The 17,640-nt window shown below is 56.3% G+C and overlaps 2 protein-coding genes across 6 annotated transcripts; both read left to right on the forward strand.

The window, feature by feature from the left end:
* Positions 1-319: 319 nt before the first annotated feature.
* On the forward strand, positions 320-4,154 carry C32H19orf85 (chromosome 32 C19orf85 homolog). The gene is made up of 2 exons (XM_075999042.1): positions 320-492; positions 3,608-4,154. Exons 1-2 carry the CDS (start codon positions 320-322, stop codon positions 4,110-4,112), a joined length of 678 nt encoding a protein of 225 aa, XP_075855157.1. The 3' UTR covers positions 4,113-4,154.
* Positions 4,155-5,458: 1,304 nt separating this feature from the next.
* On the forward strand, positions 5,459-13,515 carry ISOC2 (isochorismatase domain containing 2). 5 transcript variants are annotated; one of them, XM_012750258.2, is made up of 6 exons: positions 5,461-5,769; positions 10,391-10,531; positions 10,664-10,873; positions 11,183-11,253; positions 11,398-11,515; positions 13,127-13,515. In XM_012750258.2, the coding sequence occupies exons 2-6, from the start codon at positions 10,394-10,396 to the stop codon at positions 13,205-13,207; spliced, it is 618 nt and encodes a 205-aa protein (XP_012605712.1). In that variant the 5' UTR covers positions 5,461-5,769; positions 10,391-10,393; the 3' UTR covers positions 13,208-13,515. The 5 variants fall into 5 exon arrangements, with proteins under 5 accessions (XP_075855081.1, XP_075855080.1, XP_075855079.1 ...); XM_012750257.2 differs by having other exon boundaries at positions 5,462-5,706; XM_075998966.1 differs by lacking the exon at positions 11,183-11,253 and having other exon boundaries at positions 5,459-5,769.
* Positions 13,516-17,640: the final 4,125 nt, after the last annotated feature.

Here is a 17,640-nt window from a genome sequence, read left to right on the forward strand (position 1 = left end):
TGGCCTGCCTCCCCAGCCTGTCCTTTGTCCCCGTAATTGGCTATCTCCAGGCGCTTTTCTCTGCTCCCACCTCCCTGCCCGTCCCATATCCCAGGTCCAACTATGTGCTAATTGGGCACTTGGGGGGCACAGGAAGCCCCCTCCGCTCCCTGCTCCCCGCCTGCCTATATCAGCCCCACCTGCCGCTTCCTCAAACCTCAGGTCGAGAGCCCAGGAGGTGGAGCCGGCTCAGGGTCCAGAGGGAGCCCTCAGCCTAATTCCGGGGCCACCGCCCCTCCCTCCTCACAGATTTGGGGGGCGCTTTCCAGACCACCCCACAATGCACCCTGGGGCCCCCACAGGCCCTGGGGTGTCCGAGCCCGGCCCCCAGGAGCTGTGTGCCTTCGTGAGCGGGGCGGCCGCCCACCTGCTGCGGGCCCTGCAGCCCCAGCGCTCGCGGCCCCCCAAGAGGAGGCCCAACCACAGGAGGTTTCTGCACAACCAGATCTGCAGGTGAGGGGCTGGCGGGGCCAGAGGCGGGTGGGTGGGGGAGAAGCCAGAGCCCTCGGTTTGGGGAGACCTGGCTCAGACAGAACAGAGAGGAGCAGACCCCAGGATGGGATGCTGGCAACATTCGACACGCATTTATGGAGCTCCTGCTGTGTGCCAGGCCTGTGCCAGGCCCTGGAGCCCCCTCCTTGAGCAAAGCAGATAAAACTCCCTGCTTTCGGCCCGGCGCAGTGGCTCACGCCTGTAATCCTAGCACTCTGGGAGGCCAAGGCGGGCGGATCGCTCGAAGTCAGGAGTTCGAAGCCAGCCTAAGCAAGAGCGAGACCCCGTCTCTACTATAAATAGAAAGAAATGAATTGGCCAACTAATATATACAGAAAAAATGAGCCGGGCATGGTGGCGCATGCCTGTAGTCCCAGTTACTTGGGAGGCTGAGGCAGAAGGATTTGTTGAGCCCAGGAGATTGAGGTTGCTGTGAGCTAGGCTGACACCATGGCACTCTAGCCTGGGCAACAGAGCAAGAGTCTATCTCAAAAAAAAAAAAAAAAAAAAGATAGTATCAGAGTGTCAGGTTTCACTGATTTATTTAAGAGCCAAAAATATACTTTTTATTATGGTAAAATACATAGGACATACAATTCACCATTTTGACCATTTTATTTTATTTTATTTTGTTTTCCATCTTCTCAGAGCAAGGAATTTTGACCATTTTAAAGTGTACAGTTCATGGCCTGTGATATTCACAGTGTGTTGCAGCCATCACCTCTATCTAGTTGCAAAAAGTTGTCATCACCCCTAAAGGAAACCCCATATCCCTTAAGCAATCACTCCCCGTTTCCCCATACCCCTTCCCCACCCCCAGCCCCAAGACACCACTCATTTGCTATCTGTAGGGATTTGCCTGTTCTGGATATTTCCTACAAACAGAATCATATGACATGAGATATATTTTTAAATAAACCTTTTCATGGATGTTTAACATACATACAGGGAAAAAAATGCATACACATCATCAATGTATTTGACCTTTAAAAGAGCAAAAGAAAAAATAAAATAAAAGAAAAACATCGTCAATGTAGGGCTCGATGATTTTTCCCAAAGGGAACCCCTTAGTCTAACTAACATTCACACCCAGATCACAGCATTTCTTGTCTCCAGAGGCCCTCCTGGTAGTTCCTTCCCACCAACCACCGCGTTCTGATTTCTCTCCCCATAGATTGGGTTAGCTTGTTTTTGAACTTTAAATAAACGGAGTCACGCAGCCACTACGTGTGAGTGGCACTGATTCCGATCAACCTTCGGTCTGTGTGTGAGTTTGCTCGGGCTGCCACAGCCAAGTTCCACTGCCACTGCGTGGCTTACACAACACACACTTATCTTCCCAGGGTTCTGGAGCTAGAAGGTGAAGATCAAAGTGCCAGCAGGGTTGGTGGCTTCTGAGGCCCCCCTCCTTGGCTTGCAGATGGCCATCTCTTCCCTGTGTCCTCACATGGCTGTCCCTCTGTGTGTGTGCCTATGTCCCAATCTCTTCTTTGTTTTTTTTTTTTTAATTTTTTTTTTTTTTTGAGACTGAGTCTCACTTTGTTGCCCAGGCTAGAGTGAGTGCCATGGCATCAGCCTAGCTCACAGCAACCTCAAACTCCTGGGCTCAAGGGATCCTCCTGCCTCAGCCTCCGAGTAGCTGGGACTACAGGCATGCGCCACCACACCCGGCTAATTTTTTCTATATATATTAGTTGGCCAATTAATTTCTTTCTATTTATAGTAGAGACAGGGTCTCGCTCTTGCTCAGGCTGGTTTCGAACTCCTGACCTCGAGCAATCCTCCCGCCTTGGCCTCCCAGAGTGCTAGGATTACAGGCATGAGCCACCACGCCCGGCCCTAATCTCTTCTTATAAGAACACCAGTCAGACTGGATTAGGGCCCACCCTAATGACCTCATGCCAACTTCATCTCCTCTCTAAAGACCCCATGTCCAAATACAGCCACATTCTTAGGTGCCTGGGGCTGGGGAGAGGACATCAACATATGATGTCCTAACATATTATGGGGGTGGGACACAGTTCGGCCCACAACAGTCAGTTTGTGAGATCTATCCATATTGTTATTGAGGGGTTAGGAATGCTAGTGGGGAGGCCCGTGTGGTGGCTATTGCAGTCATCCAGGTGGGGGATGCTGGACGTTCCAACCAAGGGTTGGTGGAGACGCTGAAAGGTGGGCAGAGTCAAGGGCTGTTTCAGAAGTAGAATCCAGGCTAGGCGCGGTGGCTCACGCCTGTAACCCTAGCACTCTGGGAGGCCGAGGCGAGCGGATTGCTACAGGTCAGGAGTTCAAAACCAGCCTGAGCAAGAGCGAGACCCTGTCTCTACTATAAATAGAAAGAAATTAATTGGCCAACTAATATAGAAAAAATTAGCCGGGCGTGCTGGCGCATGCCTGTAGTCCTAGCTACTTGGGAGGCTGAGGCGGAAGGATTGCTTGAGCCCAGGAGATTGAGGTTGCTGTGAGCTAGGCTGACGCCACGGCACTTACTCTAGCCTGGGCAACAAAGTGAGACTCTGTCTCAAAAAAAATAAAAGGAAATAGAATCCACAGGGCATCAATATATCATAGGTCCACCATTAGCCCATAGTGCACCTTTATGTAAATATTTTTTAAAAGGCACCCCACCCCTTCCTTAAGACATTTTTTACTTTTATATATAAGTTGGAACATGGTCCTAGTAAATTTAAAATGTCAAAACCATCTTCCTTGATGTAAACAGGTACATGCAAAGGAAAAAATAAATAAATAAACATCTTCCTGTGGGTTGTTGCCCTGGTGAAAAAGTAAAATAAAAACTAGATAAAACTAAATAAAAATTAATAATAAAAAAATTCCTAGAGCTGGGCTTGATGTGCTGCCTGCACAGTGCACAACTTCAGCAACTGTTCAGAGCTTCCTTATGAATGGGGTCAGAAAGATGGAACAAATTGTCAAACTCAAGAAAATGGAGCTGGAGACAGGGAGATCAACATAAAGAAGATAGATGGGGAGGAAGAGAAGGGACAGTCTTCTCCTGGGATGGCAGACAGGAGAGGAGTCCTTTGTGGTCACCCAGCTAATGTCTGTCTTGCAGGCAGTTCAGCAAGATTGAGGCCGCCACCCAGCGCCTGGCCCTGTCCATCCTGTCCCAGGAGGCACCTCCCCAGAGACCGCCACTGCAGAAGCCGCCCCTGCCGCCACCATCCCCCTTCCTGGGGGTGGCCTGCGCTGTGGCCCCCACCGAGGCACCCCATGCCAGTGCCAGCCTGAGCCTCGCTGCCCTGGATGCCTCCACCCTCGACCTCTTTGATGACATCGCGCCCACCCCAGAGTGTTCCCCAATGCCATCTTACCCCTCCTCGTGTCCTCTGACCACTGGCGCATCCCTGCTGACATCAGACCTGTCCTATCTCACTCTGGACCAGCAGGACCTGAGGCAGGCCCCACATTTCTGCCATCTCCTGCCCCCTCACCAGCATGCCCTGGGGGGAGGGGCGGGGCTCCTGGCTCAGGACTGGGGCTGGGGGGACAGGCAGGAGGTGCCCTGTGCCTGGGATTCTCAGGGGGTGCCTGAGGGCTGGGGGCCCTACTCCCTGTGACGCTCAACCACAACCCAGCCCAGGCTCCAGACAGACCAGAGGCCCCTCCCTGATGGCTCTCCAGCCCCCTCCCCGGGAGTCCCCTGACCCTTCCTGGTATCCCCTGAGAAAATAAACCAAGCCCAGACCCCACTGCAGACCACCACCTCAGGGGTCTTCTCCCAGCGCCAGCGCCCCCACCTCTGCCTCTCCTGGGGCCCCTCACTCTTGGTCCCCCCCCACCCCACCGCTTCTCCCTTCCTTCTTCCCAGCCGGGTCCAACACCTGTCTGCCCCTCTCCCTGGCCTATTCCTGCCTAATGTCTGGTCTCGACTGATTTCTTCCCAAAGATTTATTGAGCACTTACTGTGGGCCGGGCCTAGGTCCAGGGGTTGAGGATTCAGCAGTGAACAAGGCAGACAAGATTCCTGCTCTTACTGAACTCACTTTGTGTGTGCATGTGTGTTGGGGGTAGGGGATGAGGGTTGACAATAAATTAGTACACCCATACATTTTTTCAAAAAGCAAGATAAATTTCGAATTTCAGCTAGGAATTAATACTGTGGAAAAATAAAACAGTGGCCTGATCCCGTGGCTACTTGACATCGGGTGGTCAGGGAAGGCCTTGAATGCCAGGAGCAGCGGCCATGGGAAGAGCGAGGGGCTGAGGGCAGCGGGAGTGGCACGTGCAAAAGCCCTGAGGTGGGAGGTCCGGGAACAGCAAGGGAGGCCGGCGCGGCTGCAGTGGGGTGAGCAGGGGGAGAGTGGTAAGAGGTGAGGTCTGAGCGGTCCACGAAGGCCGACCATGAACTGGGAGGAGTTTGGATTTTATTCCAAGACAGCTGGGAAATGCTTTCTTTCAAGCCCCATTTCCAAGCGCAGAGTTAGAAACACCACCAGAGCAGCCAAGAGCTATACCCGAGGGGGCGTCAAATTCCCCACTTAATCGCTCCCTTAACCCCTTGCTGGCAGGTGCCTGGGTGTCTTGGTAAGCCTCTGACTCTTGACAAAAAGGCCAGGGTTCGAACCCCAGGCCTGCCCCTGTTCTGGGCACGGCCTCTCGCTGTCCCCCTGGGCCTCAGCCATCTGGTCCGCACCAGCGCGCCAGCGGAGACCCACCTTTCTCAGCTAGAATCTGAGGTCTCCACGACCCCCGCCCCGCCCCGCCCCGTCGCCCGCCACTCAGACTCTCCGTGGCTCTCCATTGGTCGCACATGCTGCCTCCACCCTCGCATCCGCGTCCCGCCCACCCGGGCCGAGCAGCCCAATCGGTGCTCACGAATTCTGCCCCGCCCCCCATTCAACCAATCCTCACACCCCGCTGTTTCCCTTGGCGGAGGCACCGCACGGGCAAGGCTGTCAGTTCTGAGAGCATGATTGGCCCGCAACGGCCCATCAAGGGCGGGAGGAGAGGGGCCAAAGACAGCGGCGCGTGTGGATTGGCCAGAAGGAAACGGGGGCGGAGCTTGGCGAGCATCGATTGGGTGGCTCGTCCTGGGTGGGCGGGACGCGGACGGTGCCAGGAACTGGCCACGTGCCGCTATAGAGTCAAACGGTGACCCTGCCAGGGAACCCGGCGGGAGGGCCTAAGCGGAGGAAGTCCGAGCGCCCAGAGGTGAGTGTCCCCCGGGCCCCACCTGCGGAGGGGCCGGCCTGGGCTCGAACCTGGCACTTCCGGGTAAGTCCCGTTGCTACCCACGCTGCTTGGAGACCGACCTTCCCGCCTCGCAAATGGGGAAACTGAGGCTCTGCCCAGGCGTCCCGGGCCAAGATCACACAGCCAGAATTGGCTGGCCAGGGACTCGAACCGTCCCCCGGGCGCGCCCACCGCCTCTGTATCGTATCAGCCCTGAGGGTTAGTCTCCGTTTCTCTGAGGAGGAAACTGAGGCTCAGACAGAGACTGAGTTGCCCAAGGTCACACAACCAGAAAGTCCGAGCTCCAGGTCTGGGTCCCCCGACCAGAAGGAGAAATAACCAATCCTACATCCCTTCCCCAGGTTGCCGCCCACCTCCAGCCACGCCTCCTTTGGCCTTGGGCACCCTCCACCCAGGACTGAACCTTCCCTTCGCTCCCTATGAGGGCCCCAAACCGGTCTCCAGCCCAGAGCTCCCTCCACGTCTCGTACACACACCCCTTCCCCCCCCCCACATACACTCTCGCTTAAGGTTTTCATGTTCCCCAAAACCAGTTCCCTCCCCAGGTTCCCCAGTCTTCAGGTCATGCCCCTCACTGCACCAGAAGCCTGAGGGGCATCCTCTTCCCCTTACCTCCGACCCCACTGCCCTCCCCACAGTTTCTCTGTCCTGCCCCCTCCCGTCTGTCTCCCCTGTCCGGGTGGACCTTAGCCCCAGCCTCCTCTCTGGACTCCGCCTCCAGGCCAGCCCCACCTGATATTTTTTTTTTTTTTTTTTGGTTTCTGCTAGCTTTTATTTGAGAAAATTTACACAAAGATCCCCAATTCAACATTTACAAGTAAATCTGTATAAATCCCACATGCCTGTTTCCATTAAACAGAAAAATGGCTTTATGACAGGGGTACATGATAATGGTAAAACAAAACTTACTTCAACTGTATCATTCTCATTTATATTATACATAGCATTTTGAATAATATGCTCAATAATGGAGGAAAGCAGATATCTGCTGCAGATATCAGATATCAGATATCGGATATCAACACATTGTATCTGCTGTGTTGAAACCCTTTCATGGAAGCGTAGCACACAGAGGACACAGTGAAAATCATCTCCTTCCCAGCGATCTAATTCACCCACTGGAGTCTCCGTTCCTGGTGTGTTTGCCAGAGATAGCAGATATAGATATAAGCAATACACACTTTTTCCTTCTTTTTTATTTTTTGGCACAAATGGGAACATTTCATACAATGCTGTTCTGCTGCTTTTTCACTTCTCTTGAACATGGTCCCATACTATTACTTAAAAAGCTTCCTCTTAAGGCCGGACTCGGTGGCTAACGCCTGTAATCCTAGCACTCTGGGAGGCAGAGGCGGGCGGATTGCTCAAGGTCAGGAGTTCAAAACCAGCCTGAGCAAGAGCGAGACCCCATCTCTACTATAAATAGAAAGAAATTAATTGGCCAACTGAGATATATATATATATATATATATATAAAATTAGCCAGGCATGGTGGCACATCCCTGTAGTCCCAGCTACTCGGAAGGCTGAGGCAGTAGGATTGCTTGAGCCAGGAGTTTGAGGTTGCTGTGAGCTAGGCTGACGCCATGGCACTCACTCTAGCCTGGACAACAAAGCGAGACTCTGTCTCAAAAAAAAAAAAAAAAAAGCTTCCTCTTACTGCAAGGAATTCCAGAGTATGGATATACCATGATTTATATAACCAGTACCCTGACCATGGATATTAAGATTTATTTCGCTTCTTTGCTCTGCCAGGGTCCTGTAATGAATACCCTTGTGTCACTCACAGGAATATCTGCAGGAGAAATACTTAGGAGCCAGTTTTCTGGGTCAGAGGTTTTGTGTATGTTAGAAATGTGGCCTCACAGCTCTCCCTGGGAGTTGTTACACTCTAACCAGGCCAAAGGGAGCTCCCTGGCTACAGACACATGGCACAGGTTTTCAGCCATTGGGGAACTCTAGACCTGCCCCTCTGTGGCTGCGGCTGCCCTCAGCAGAGAGGCCTCCCATGCCCTTGCAACCTGCTTGTCAGCTCTGCAGCTCCTCCCTCTCTCAGAATCATCCCTTGGGGCCTGGGTGTCCCCAGAGTGCCCCAGGTCTGGCCTTGTGCTCAGGGGAGGAGTTAGCAGGTGGGTGGGAACACAGAGCCTAGGAGAAGGAACCACCCCAGGAAGTCCCTGGGGTGAGACATGGTGGAAGGGGCTGAGGCTGGAGGGTCCCCAGAGCCTGGGGGGGTGCATCTTAGTCCTGAGGTTAGAGAGAAGCCACAGGGACTGGAAGTGGCATTTGAGACAGGGGAGTAGCAGAGTCAGCTTTGTGTTTTCACCAAGATCATTTTTCTGTCTTCACTTCCTCGGGGAGAACTTTGCAGAACTGCCAAGACAGATCCAGCTCCCTCGAAATCTGGCACTTATCACAGTTGTAATTATGTGATTAATTAATTCACTGTGGTTTTGTTTTAGAGGGAGTTTCCATTCAATCTTTTTTTTTATTGAGATAAAATTTACTATTTTAACCATCTATGGGTTTTAAATTTTGAGGTACAGTAAACACAGAAAACATTTTCTATGATAGCTGCTGGATTGCATTTTAAAAATAATAATAAACAGCAGTGCACTCACCACCAGCTTTCAAAATAGCAGTGCACCCTTTAGTGCCACCTGCCTCAGCTTCAGGCTTCACTGGGCCTCCCTAGGGTCTCTGTTTCTAGAATGAATTAACGAGTGAATGAGTGAGCACAGACTGAAGCAGAGGGAGAGAGAGCTGCAGACAAAAGCCCAGCCAGGACACCCAGTTATACAACAACCTGGGGACCCAGAAACTCAAGACTCCCAGGGACACACGCTGGGACATGCCACTCAGGTGTCCTGGGTCGCTGTGTGGCCTTGGGCAGGTTATGGGCCCCTCTGGATCTCAGCTTCTTCCTCTGTAAAAGAATTGATGGCCTGGTGGCCTCACCAGCCAGTTCCTTTCTTGTTCTTTTTCTGTCTTTTTTATTGTGATAAGATACATACCTAAAACTTACCCTTTGAACCTTTTTTTGTTTTGTTTTGTTTTGTTTTCATGCTGTGGCACCATCCTAGCTCACTGCAGCCTTGAACTCCTGGTCTCAGGCAATCTCACCACCACGCCCAGCTTTTTTTTTTTTCAGGGTCTCACTATGTTGCTTAGGCTGGTCTGAAGCTCCTGGCCTCAGGCAGTCCTCCTGCCTTGGCCTCCCAAAGTGCTGGGATTGCAGGTGTGAGCCACCTCACCCAGCCCCCTTTAACCATTTTAAAGTGAACCCTTAAGTGGCACTTAGTACGTTCATGGTGTTGTGCAGCCATCACTACTGTCTAGTTCCAGAGCATTTTCATCACCCCAAACAGAAACTGTATGCCCATTAGCAGTCACCCCGAATTCCTCCCTCCTCAGCCCCTGGCAGCCACCAATCCACTTTCTCTCTCTGTGATTTTGCCTGTTCTGGACATTCATACAAATGGAATCCTACACTACATATCCTTTTTGTGTCTGGCCTCTCCCTGAGCACCATGTTTTCGAGGTTCATCATGTCACGGCATGTGTCAGTGCTTTGTTCCTTTCTATGGCTGAATGATACTCCATTGGACGGGATACCATCCTTATTTTCCAAGACCTGGGAGGGGTTCAGCCAGCTTTTGTGTTTTCCAAATGGGTAAACTGAGCTTCAGAGAGCAGTCAGTGGCTATGTTGGCCACGTCAGACTTGAAGAATCTCTTTTTGTCTTTTTTTTTTTTTTTTTTGGAGACAGAGTCTCACTCTGTTGCCCGGGGTAGAGTGCCATGGCATCAGCCTAGCTCACAGCAACCTCAAACTCCTGGGCTCAAGCAATCCTCCTGCCTCAGCCTCCTGAGTAGCTGGGACCACAGGCATGCACTACCATGCCCAGCTAATTTTTTCTATATATTTTTAGTTGGCCAATTAATTTCTTTCTATTTTTAGTAGAGATGGGGTCTTGCTCTTGCTCAGGCTGGTTTTGAACTCCTGACCTTGAGCAATCCACCTGCCTCGGCCTCCCAGGGTGCTAGGATTGCAGGCGTGAGCCACCTCGCAAGGCCAGACTTGAAGAATCTCAAAGCACTGTAGCTCCCACAGGCCATGGAGTAGGGAGGTGGCAGAGCCCAGGATGACATCTGGGCTCCACAGTGCTGGCTCAGGCCCTTGGGCAGGTCCCTTCACTGCTTGGGCCTCAGTCTCTTCTTGGGGTGGGGTGAGGATCAGAGTTGGACCCTCATTCAGGAGACTGGGCAGTGGGCTGGGCACACCACACAGAAGGACAGAGCTCCCCACAGGGGCACATGGTGACTGGGGTCACAGGTGTACTCCTTGATGGTGTGCACAGTCTCCAGGAAGGAGAAGGCGGGGCTGGGGGGTGACACTGGGAGCCCCATGTGGACATGGCCCAGAAGGCTTCCCAGGGAAGGGACACCCCCACTGAGTGGGACAGAAATAAGAAAGAAGGACGTTCCAGGCCGAGGGAGCAGCAAGCGCAGAGACCTGGAGGTGGGAAGAAGGTATGCAAAGTGCCCTGGAGCCCGTAAGGCTCTGAGCCATGGACGCTGGACACCCTGAGAGAACCCCCCTCTGGCCTGACCTGCCCCACAGCCCCTCTGCCCACCCCCAGGAAATGGCAGCTGCCAAGCCCAGCCTGGGCCGAGTCTTCCCAGGATCGTCTATCCTGTTCCTGTGCGACATGCAGGAGAAGTTCCGCCACCACATTGCCTACTTCCCGCAGATCGTCTCGGTGGCCGCTCGCATGCTCAGGGTATGATGCTAGTCCCTCTGCCCACAGACCCAGGGGTCTGGGTCCCCAGGCCCTCCTCCCTCAGACCCAGGGGTTCCGTCCCCTGTCCCTACTTCCTCAGACCCTGGCCTCTCTTCCCCTTCCCTAGCACAGGTGGCCCAGCTGCTGGAGGTGCCAGCCTTGCTGACAGAGCAGTACCCAGAAGGCCTGGGCCCCACGGTGCCTGAACTGGGGGCCGAGGGCCTGCGGCCGCTTACCAAGACCTGCTTCAGCATGGTGCCCGCCCTGCAGCAGGAGCTGGACAGCCGGCGCCAGCTGCGCTCTGTGCTGCTCTGTGGCATTGAGACACAGGCCTGCATTTTGGTGAGATACTGCCTGACCTCTGGGATGGGATCCCCACTCTCACCTGGGATCCCCATCCTAAATAAAACATCCTTCCCTCACCCAGAACCCTCTGCCTCCCTGCAGGGCCCCCATCCTGACCTGGGACCTTCATCCTTACTCTTGGGTCCCATCCTATCGTAGGTCCCCATCCTGACCTGGGGCCCCCACTCTGATCTGAGCTCTCCTCCTCCCCATTCTGGGTCCTTAATTCTGACCCAGGATCCCCAGCCCCTCACCTGGGACCCCTGTTCTTGTCTGGGGTTGGGTCTGACCTCTCTCTACCCCCAGAACACGGCCCTGGACCTCCTGGACCAGGGGCTGCAGGTCCACGTAGTGGTGGACGCCTGCTCCTCACGCAGGTGAGAGGGCCCCTCCCAGGGGTGAGTGCAGGTTGGGGGTGACCAGGGTGACCCAGGAAGGACCACAGGACAGCATGCCTGCCAGGTGTGTCCAGGTGTCCCAGCGAGGCGTCCACACCTCCCTTCCCTTCCTCCTGCTTGCAGCCAGGTGGACCGGCTGGTGGCGCTGGCCCGAATGCGGCAGAGCGGTGCCTTCCTCTCCACCAGCGAAGGGCTCATTCTGCAGCTCGTGAGAGATGCTGCCCACCCCAAGTTCAAGGAGGTAATGCCCACTCTCTGGCCACCCACGCGGTGCATCCCACTGATGTAGTCTTTTGGGCTCGGGGCGCATGCAGGCTGCCGCCTGCAGGGGGAGCTAAGTTCTTGCACTCCCGGGCTCTGCCAGAAATCCGTGAGGGGAGCCTGTACATGGCCATGAGGACTGTAGGGAAAGATAAAACGGGGAGGCAATCCTGGGAGTGTCAAGGTGCAGAGGAGGGGCTTGTACTGGGTAGTCTGGGAGGCTTCCTGGAGTAGGTGGCTTTAGAATGAAGTGAGGGAGGGAGGGAGGGAGCCAGGCTGCCCTGGGGGAGGACAGTCTAGCAAAGACCCTATAGGTAGAAGCCCCTGGACCCCCTGACATCCCTCCCTCACTCTCCATCCCCTCAGCCTCTGCCCCGTCAGGCCCTGTCACCTCCCTACTCCAGTTTCTCAACCTCCACACCCACCTCTGGAGCGGCCTTCCTAGTACTGGGGTCTGCCCGGGTATTAGACCCCCCCCTTCCAACCCTTGGCTCTCAGGATGATGGGGAAACGCCAGAACATGACAGTCCTGGGTCCTCCAAGGTCTGCCCTTCACCCTCCCGCTAGCTCAGTTCTGTGGGGCGTTCATGAAGCACCTACTGCAGCCCCCGTGGCAACAGGAAGCTTTGCCTCCTGGAGTCTGCATCACAGTGCAGAGATAAAAAGCCAGTCTGTCTGTGTTCAGTAACACATTGTGACCTGCAGCTGGGAAGGGAATGTGCAGAGGGAGTGAGCCAGGATGATGGGGTGGCCCTGGAGCTGGGGCCTGGGAGGGTAAGAGCAGCCGACATTCACAGACTGCTCCTGGGAGAGGTGGGACTGCGCTTGCCTTGTTCAAGGACTCGAAACAGGGCATGGTGAGCGTTGCGGGGCACAGGAGCCAGAGCCCCCTCTCTGCAAAGATTTGGGATTTCAGCAGTGGGTGGCCACTGGGGTTTGTGCAGAAGAGCTGGCCACGTGGGCTCAGCAGCTACAAGCTCTCTCTGTCTCTGTGTGGCCAGTGGATTAGGGAGGGTGGCGTGGAGGGCGGAGGGAGACTAGTGAGGAGCTACTTTGGGCATCCAGGCAAACAGTGATGGGGCATGACCAGGATGAAGGCAGTGGGGATGCAGGCTTTGGTTTTTACTGTCCTTGTTTATCTTTTCTTTATTTTTTCTTATTTTCTGGAGATAAACTTGGCGAGACCTGCTGATGGATGGAATGTGGTTGGTTGCTCATGTCTATATAAGAGGCAGTTGGATAAATGAGCCTGGAGTTCAGGGGCAAAGTCTAGGCTGGCTGTTGGAGTTGGGGGTCCAGAAGAGCCATGGGAAAGATGAAGTTACTTAGGAAGAGGAAGGTGTTGACAAGAAGACCCAGGACAGAGCCATTCACCCTTAGTGGCCCAAGCCAGCAAGACAGACCAAGATGGCGCAGGCATGTGTGATGGAAGAGAAGCCCTAGGAAAGCTTTTGAGAAGAGGGAGTGGCTGGCTTGGTCAGCTGCTACCAAGAGGGTCATGGAGATAAAGATGGGGAAGTGTCCCTTAGATCTGTCATTACGGAGATGGGGACTTGACTCTTCCTAACCCACCCACTCCCTACTCCTGCAGATCTCGAAGCTTATCAAGGAGCCTGCCCCGGACAGTGGACTGCTGAGCCTCTTCCAAGGCCAGAACTCCCTCCTCCAATGAACTCCCGCCTTCTTGAGGAAAGACCACCCTCCCATCACCCAGTGGACCCCCGTCCCTGGATCCCAAGAGTGGTGTAGTCCACCAGGAGTGCCGCCCTCTTGGGAGGGGAGGTGTTATGCCACGTTCCCATTGGGCGGCTGCTCCCGGAAATGCAAATGAGACTCCTGGAAGCTGGGCGGGAGTTGGCTGAGCGGAGATGAAGGCGGGGCTCAGCCCCCGGGCCACTTCACAAGGCGGGAAGGGGAGGGGGAAGGAGTGTCACAGACTGTGGGACATGGACTTGCGGAATAAACATTGATGTGACTGTGGACCGAACCATTCTTGGGTTTGGGGAGTGTCCCGGGGGCGACTGCGGGCTGCAGGCGGGAGAGAGCAGGGTCCCCAGCAGGTGGGGAGGGGGAGGGGCCTCTCCGCGCGAAGCCGGCGCTAGGCAGCGGCGAGGGCTGGCCGCCGCCACATCTGCGCGGAGCCGGCGCGCGTCTGCACGGAAGCCAGCCGCCGGCCCGGGGTCGCCAACACGCTGCCGCTGCCGGCCGCCCCCAGTGCGCGCACGCCCAGCCCCGTCGGCCGGCAAACACGCGCTCGCTCGGCAGCCCCCCACGCACGGCCGCCCCCGACTCCCCAAGGGTCCCGCATCCGGAACGCGAGGTGAGCATGACCGCACCCCGATGCGGAGAGGGAAACTGAGGCATGGGGGACATGGGGATGGAGAGGAAGGGAGAGACGGGCATGTGGATGGATGGATGAATGGATGAAAGGACAAACAGATAGCTTCAGCCTAGAGCTCCCTGCGCTCAGATGCAAGAGTTTGGGGATCCACATGGGGGATCCCAGAATTCTGCAGCCCCCTTGGAGATCTGGGAGTTGGAACTCTACAGACCCCCCAGCGAGAGCCCCCTCCCTCCAAAGATTCGCAGCCATTACCTCCTCCCCAACCTTGGGGACCTAAGAAGGCAACCTCTGAGTCCTCCAGGGACACAGGCGTCAGAGCTCTCAGCCAGCCCGTCCCCCACCGCAGCCCGTGGGAGCCCAGACCCCTCCCAGCAGGCCCTGTCCCGGGACCCTGCTGGAGGCGTCAGAGCCCCCAGCATCCCCTCTCCCCAGGGACCGAGGAGGAGCGCCTGGGCCCAGGTGTCGGCACCCCCGGCCCCCGCCTTCCGGATCCAGGTGTCCCCGCTCCTCACCCCCCAGCCCGAGGCTTCGCGTCTCGGAGGCCCTGCTCGCGTCGCCATGGCAACGGGAGTCTATTTTGCGCTGGGAACACACAGCTCCCGCCGCAGCGCCCCCCACCACAGCCCGGCCCGGGTGAGAGTGGGGGTACCAGGGAGAGCGCTCAGGGGTCCAGCAGTCCAGGGGTCCGGGGTGGGGCGAAGGGGGGCACAGAGCCGCTTAGAGGAACAGCGATCCATAGACAGCAAACCGGGACAGAGACGTGGAGCCAGGGAGGCAGAGACAGCGGGGACGTGGAGACCGAGGGTGCAGACGGAAAAGGGATGTAGAGGCAGAGACCGGGCGGGGAAGAAGGAAATGGAGGCCTGGAAGGGGGAAAGCTGAGACACAGACGCCGGGACGGACAGGGACAGAAGCCCTGCCAGTAGCAGCGACTCAAAGAGACACTGGCTGAGAGATACCGTGACCCAAGGGCAGATCCCGCTAGAGACAGAGACGGGCCAGTGGCCCAGGGAGGGGACGGAGGGAGGCGGCTGTCCCCGGAGAAGGAAGTGACAGGGACGCCCGGGACCGGAGACGGAGAGACACGGGGAGACAGAGACACGTGAGACGGGAAGGCGCAGGGATGGGGCGGGGGCGCAGAGACCTGATCTGCTCCTCCCTGGCTCCGTCCCCGCCATCCCCGCCTTCCCGTGGCAAGCGAAGGACTGCGCCCCCTCGCCCCTCGCAGCCTCCTAGGATCTCCCGCCCTGCCGTCCCGGGACTCGGAACTAGGGTCCCCCCACCCCCCGCCCTCCACCGGGAGCCCTCTCCTCCCTCCGCTCTCCTCCACCTGCCCGGCCCTGAACCCACATCCCCGCCCCAAACCGGCCTGGCAACCCTTGACGCTCGAGGAGCCCCTCCCGTCCCACTCGGACCCCGCAGCCTCCCCTCCCACCGCTGCGCCCTGGGCCCCGCCCTGGCCCTGCGGCTGGCTCCCGCCGCGCCGGCTCCCAGAGATGGCAGAGGCCTGCCTCTTCCTGGGTCGCTGCCCTCTCCATAGGTCACGACCTCCCCTCTCTGGCACTATCTCGCTCACCGGGCTCTGAACCCCGGGGCTCTAGGTCTCTGCCCACCTCCTCTATTTTCCTCCAAGCCCCTCACTGTCCCCCTCTGTGTCCTGCTTGGCTCTCTCCAGGTCTCTCTCCTACCACCGCCCACCCCCTCCTGCGCCCCCCTTCTGTGGGTTTGTCTCTTCCCTGGGTCTCTCTCTCTGTCCCCCACCCCCAGCCTCTTTACCTCCCCCTTTCGCTGGGTCTCTGTTCCCTCTGTAGGTATCTGTTCTCCTCCTCCCACCCTCCTCTGGTTCTCTGTCTTCCTCTCCCTGGGCCTCTGTTTCCCTGTCAGTATCTCTGTCCCTTTCTCTGGGTCTCTGGGCACCCCCTACATGTCCCCACCTCCTCATGTTCTTTCTTCCTGTTCCTCTCCCCAAGTTCTGCCCCATCTCCTATACTCACCCTGACAGCGCCCAGCCCACCCCCAGTCCTGCCATCCCAGCCCTGCCCCCACCCCCAGCTGGCAGGGCTGGGAGGGACAGAGGAGGGCGGAGTGTGCAGGGGGAGAGGCGTGGGTGGGGGGCTTCTCCAGGAGCCCAGAAACCACATGGCCTTGCTCAGGGCCCCTCCCCAGGCTGTTCCTGACTGTGTCCCCACCTCTGTGTCTCTCAGGTCCTGAGCTGGGATGGGGCAGGGCATGCAAGGTGCAGGAGAGGAGAGACTGGGGTCCCGGGTCCCCATTCCTCCCTGGCTGTGGCCGAGGAAAGTGCTCTGTGTGTGGGTGGGAGCCAAGTGGGGGCAGGAGTGGGCGTGTGCGGCTGTGGGGTAGAGGGTGTCACATGCCACTGGGGGAGGGTGTGTTTGCACACGTGTGTGTGCACCCACGGGGTTGCGTGGCTGTGATATGTGCAGGTGCGTGTCCATGTGTCACTGGGCTGGGCAGGTCCCTGATCATGTTCTGGAGCAGTGTGTGGCCCAGTGTGTCGTCACGTCTCAGTCTTGTGGGTCAAAATGTGCAGAAACCCATGATTGTGTGTCCATGTGGAGTTGTGTGTATGCATGTCTGTGTTGGGAGGAGGCTACAGGTGTGCCACCAGGATGACATTGGGTGTCCTTGCATGTGTGTCTGAGGCACTAAGTGTCCTGTGTTCTGTGTCATTGTGCATGTATGAGTTCTGTTGTGTGTCTGTGTGTAATGGAAGGGAAGTGTAAGGGAGGGAATAACCAGTCCCCGTGCCTGGATGGCCGCTGCGTCTGCAGAGATGCGTCCTGGCTCCGCCCACCTATAGCTGCTGCCGGGCGTCAGGAGGGGAGAGAAGCCCTGTGTGCACGTGTTGCGTCTGGGTGTGTCGCTGGGTTTGGGGGGACTGTGTCGCCGCTCTCGCTCTCCCTCCCCCTCTTCCTGCTGGAGTTGTCAATGGCCTGGAGCTGTGTCTCCCAGGGTGCGTGCATGTGTGTGCAGTTGGAGGAGCCCGTGAGACTGTTCGCAAAGGGAGAAATCATGTCCGTGGAGCCCAGCTGGAGGCTTGGCACAGAGCGGGCAGTGAGCGAGAGAACTGCCAGCCCATGCAGCTGCCTTTGTGCAGATGACACAAAGGCGCACTGCCCCCCTCCCATGCCCAATCACTTCCCCAGTGTCTATGGTTTGGCAGGCAGATGGCACCTTTGTGTGAGTTTGAGAAGGGCACTCCCTACTCCAGGATGCAGCCCTGCCTGTGCATACCTTAGGAAGGAGAGCTTGGCTAGACTTCAGCCTCTCAGCCAGATCCCCTTGTGCAGTGCACAACCTGCCCAGCTATATATGGCGGCCCTCAATGAATGAAGGAATCCATATCACTCTGTTTGGTGCCACTTCCAGAAGGGGTGTGTCTGTGTGTGTGTGTGTCAACCCACATCTCTGTGTATGGGATAAAGGCATCGATGTTCTATAGGTTGCATTGCTCAGAGGCCTGAGTTCAAAACTCAGCCCCACTACTTGGGCGCTATGGGCCTCAGGCAAATGATGGGACCACTTGAAACCTTGACTTGATATCCTCGTCTGAGATGTGTATGTGTGCCAGAGAAAGAGACAGAGAAAACCCACCTCATATTTCTTTCAACATTCATCCACCAAATATTTATTGAGCACCTACTATGTGTCAGGAACTGGAGCTGGTGCTGTAGACGGAATGGTGAACTTGACACAGGCAAAGACATCTGCCTTCATGGAGTCTATAGCCAAGTGGGGGG

This window comes from Microcebus murinus, chromosome 32 (assembly GCF_040939455.1).
Source record: "Microcebus murinus isolate Inina chromosome 32, M.murinus_Inina_mat1.0, whole genome shotgun sequence".
Classification (NCBI taxonomy): domain Eukaryota; kingdom Metazoa; phylum Chordata; class Mammalia; order Primates; family Cheirogaleidae; genus Microcebus; species Microcebus murinus.